This window comes from Benincasa hispida, chromosome 5 (assembly GCF_009727055.1).
Source record: "Benincasa hispida cultivar B227 chromosome 5, ASM972705v1, whole genome shotgun sequence".
Classification (NCBI taxonomy): Eukaryota; Viridiplantae; Streptophyta; class Magnoliopsida; order Cucurbitales; family Cucurbitaceae; genus Benincasa; species Benincasa hispida.
Window position 1 is genome coordinate 4,329,265 of NC_052353.1, and position 4,173 is coordinate 4,333,437.

Consider the following 4,173-nt stretch of genomic DNA (forward strand, 5'->3'; position numbering starts at 1 on the left):
AGCTTGAGTTGTATCTTTCGCTACAAGAGCCGTGTATCGTGCCGTTTCAGGCATTTTCATCCTCCAATAATAAGTAAGAGCAGCAGGAATAGCTCCAACCATTAGAACTATCCTCCAAATGTAATCTGCTTGTGGCACAGTTGATTTAATCGGGTCAACTGCATAGGGTGGAGCATTAAACTTGGCTTCAAATGCCAAAGAGATGATAATGGCAAATATACCTCCACCCAAAATTCCAAACCCCTGCATAGCAAACACCGCAGCAATGAATGCACCACGAGTCTTCTTATTCGAGTATTCTGACATGATCGTCGCGGAAAGAGGGTAATCGCCACCGATACCGAACCCAAGCCAAAAGCGAAAGAAGCAAAGAGTAGTCATGACAGATTGTGAATTGTGGCCAAAGGAAAGGCCTGAGCCTATAGAACATACAACCATAAGCATTAAAGTCATGCCATAGACTCTTTTTCTTCCCATTTTGTCACCCAACCAACCAAAGAAGAGTTGGCCTGCTAATGTTCCACAAAATGCTACACCATTAACAGCAGCAGCAACATTTGGAGGCAAAGACCCTGGCTTTGGTGAATTATCAACATGATAATATATACGTCCAAGTAATTTTGTGACGAGAGATATACAAAATAAATCATATGCATCAGTGAAGAATCCCATTCCAGCAATTACGATTGCTGTGAAATGGTACCATTGTGTTTTAGCTACATCAAGTGCAGTTAACACTTCTAATTGGTCTTTTGCCATTTCTTTCTTTAATTTCTTCTTCTTCTTCTTCTTTCACCTTTATTTTATATTTCCTCTGCAAAACAATGAGATTTTTTTTTTTTTACTTTTTTCAATTCAACAGAACCATAGAAAAAATAAAAAACAAAAGAACAGATCTAAAAACAACCCATTTATTATTTGTCAATCACTGATCAGTTATCACCAAATGGGAATCAATCAAAAAAAGAACCAAGAACATAAAAATGACCTTTTTTTTTTAAATTCATGGAAAGAAAGGAATGCAGTGCAAAATCAGTAATTTTTGGACATATTGTGAAGTTTGAGGTAACAAAGAGACAAGAAAAGAAACAGAAATCAAAGTTAGGATAAGACAGAAAGAACAATATGATGCAAAGAAAAAAGAAAAAAGAAGAGAAGAAAGAGAAGTGCATGGGAATGAGTAATGAATTACCAACCTGAATTTGGAGATGAGAAATAAAGGGAAAGGTTGTTAACGGTGTGTGTATATATATATATATATATATATATATATATATAGAATGGGAAGTTAAGTAGATCTGAAATGTTCTATAGCATATTCTTTTTGCTTCCAAGTTTTTCGTTGGATTAATGTAGTTGACAATTTTACACCGTCATAATATGTAAGATGTACGATGCAGATACAACTTTAAAAAGTTGTACATAACAGATTTGAAATTTATAACTACTCTTTTTCCTTAATTCCTAATCTAATCAACACGTGCATTCTCAATATACTCCATATTGACCTTCATTGAAATTATTTCTTTATATTTATATGTGTATTAATATAAAAAAACAATTAGATTAAACAAATTTAGTTAATAAATTTTGACAATTGTGTTTGTCTTGTAACACTTAAAGTTAATGTTGGTGAGTCAATTATTTGTTTAGTACAATAAATCTAGTATTGGAAATGTGAACCTTTCAGATTTAAAGAAGAAATTTGTTTCAATATTGCTTTATGCTTATATTGACATAAATTTAACAATTAATAAAACATGATTTGACACATCACTATTACGAGAATAAAGTCTATTTGGTAAAATAATGGTAGATATGTCTACCTTCATTTTATTTAATTAGGCTATTTTCTTATTAAAAATATCATTAAAAGTTTAGAATGGCAAATTGAAACTTGTTAATAGGTAAGAAAAGTAAATATGAAAAAAAAAAACAACTATAAAAATTTGAGCTATGAATATTATATTTTATTGAATTATCTTTTTGTAATAAAATTGAGACCCAAAAAATGTTCTCTCTTAGTTTTCTTATTTTCACTTCCCTTTTCCTCTCGACTACTTTTCTCTTTCTCCCATATGTGATGCTATTCTTGTTTTCCTTTTTTCTTGCTAACTTTCCCATTCCTTTCCATTTCTCCTCTCCATAACTTTCTCCACAACACTCTCCCATTCTTGTTTTCCCTTTTTCTTGCCAACTTTCCCTTTCCTCATCTCCATAACTTTCTTCTCATTCTCCACAACATTCTCCCATCCTCATTTTCCTTTTTTATCGCTAACTCTTCGACCCCAAACTTCATTCCACGTTGCATCGACTTCTTTCATTAATATTTCTCTATTTTTAACGTGATTAAACAATTGAACCGTTCATATGACGAAACATTGCATTGACTTTTATACAACATATGACGATGGTTTAGATAAAAATGGCACATATAAAATAACTTAAACTTTCACTCAAGAATGTATAGCTTTCAGACCTTCATCAAAGAGTTAAAATGTCCATAAATATCGAGATTTCAATTTAGAGTTACATTGATGGATATATCAATAAAAACGTTTTGTTTTTTCAAAAATATTTTAAGACTATTTCAATTCAGATGTTACATCTTGTTTTTTAAAAAATTAAGTTGTTTGTCCTTTCTTGCTAAGTTATAGATATATTTGATCTTGTTATTGGTTTTTCTATTCGCATTGGGATTAATAGATATATTATTTCTTTGATGTTTTACGTTTACTTGTAAAAAATTTCGAGCAATAAATTAATCATTGATATCATTTTTTAGCTCTTTAATTTACAAACATATCAACAAATACTAACATAACTACGGATATTTTAATCCTTACTGTCTTGCCTCATTATCATTTAGTCTTCATTTGTAGTAAGGATTATTACAGGCTAGTAAGGTTTATATGTATGTATATATATATTCAATAACTTTATATATCTGTTAAAAATAAAAAGTTGTCAAATTTGGAAAAAAAATAATGCTAAAGAGTTAATTAAGACTCCGTGTGTTAATAATTTTGTTTATTGTTTTTGTTTTTAAAAATTAAGCCTATGGACACTAATTCCACCTCAAAATTTCTTCGTTCGTTATTTACTTTTCAACAAAGGTTTAAAAAACCAAGTAAAATTTTGAGAACAAAAGAACATAACTTTCAAAATGTTGTTTTTATTTTTGAAATTTGGTTAAGAATTCAACCCTTGTATTAAAAAAAGATACAAATCATTGTAAGAAATGTAGATGAAATAGGTTAAATATTCAAAACCAAAAACCAAATGGTTACCGAACTAAAATCTTGAATTAAACTTTAAGATTCATTAATTTCTACCACCATCACCACTAAGTATGGAATAATAAAGTAGATTCTTAGGAGGGATTTGTGTTGTGATAAGTCCATTTTGGGTGGCCTTGATTAAAACTCAAACCTTATCAACTTCAATAAATATAAACTTATCCAAAAAAAGCATCAATATTTAAATGTTAAGAACTTTCACTTAATTCCTAAACCCTTTCGAGTGCCTTAGGAAACATATTCATTGCTCAAACTCAATCTAGTATTCTCCCATTTCTTTGATTGTTTTTTGTTCGTAAAAAATTTATACCTCAACTAACTTTTGACTATCCATGGTAGGATTTCAATCACTAACTAATAGACACTACAATTAAAACGAGAATGACACATTTTAGAAGAGGTAAATGGTATCCTTTAAAATAAAATAAAAATTGCCAATGGCTTATGTAAAATGAGACGAAAAAATTGGAAAGCGCAAAAACTTCTTGGAATGTATTTTTTCACTAGAAGAATTTCAAGTTTTAATGTTGGTTTTAAACCGATATTAAAAGGCTTTAATATTAAAGGGCTTTAATAACACTGTCTTTAATGTCGGTTGCAATTGAAGTCCAAGAATCAAATGAAACCCTTTAAACCAACATTGAAGCCTAGAATTTGTCCATTTTATCAATTATTGTCCATTTTTTAAAATTTCGTTGCCTAATCCATTTTTTCGGTCAAAAAGTATAACATGACACATCATCATCAAACACTGTGGCTATGACATATTATTTATGTATAGATTGCAAATCTATTACATTTTTAATCCGCAAATTCTGTTATAAAATTATAATTTAAAAGGCCGTACAATAATTCAACCCTTGAAAACCCAAAT

At 29.8% G+C, this 4,173-nt stretch overlaps 1 protein-coding gene across 1 annotated transcript in view; it reads right to left on the reverse strand.

Moving 5' to 3' along the window:
• The window catches only part of LOC120078040 (probable inorganic phosphate transporter 1-7), a 2,781-nt gene extending 1,970 nt beyond the window's left edge, over positions 1 to 811 (reverse strand). The window contains exon 1 of the mRNA XM_039032226.1: positions 4 to 811. Within this exon, the coding sequence (XP_038888154.1) occupies positions 4 to 759 (756 nt within the window). The 5' untranslated portion in view covers positions 760 to 811. The remainder of the gene's footprint in view (positions 1 to 3) is intronic.
• Between the last annotated feature and the right edge of the window lie 3,362 nt (positions 812 to 4,173).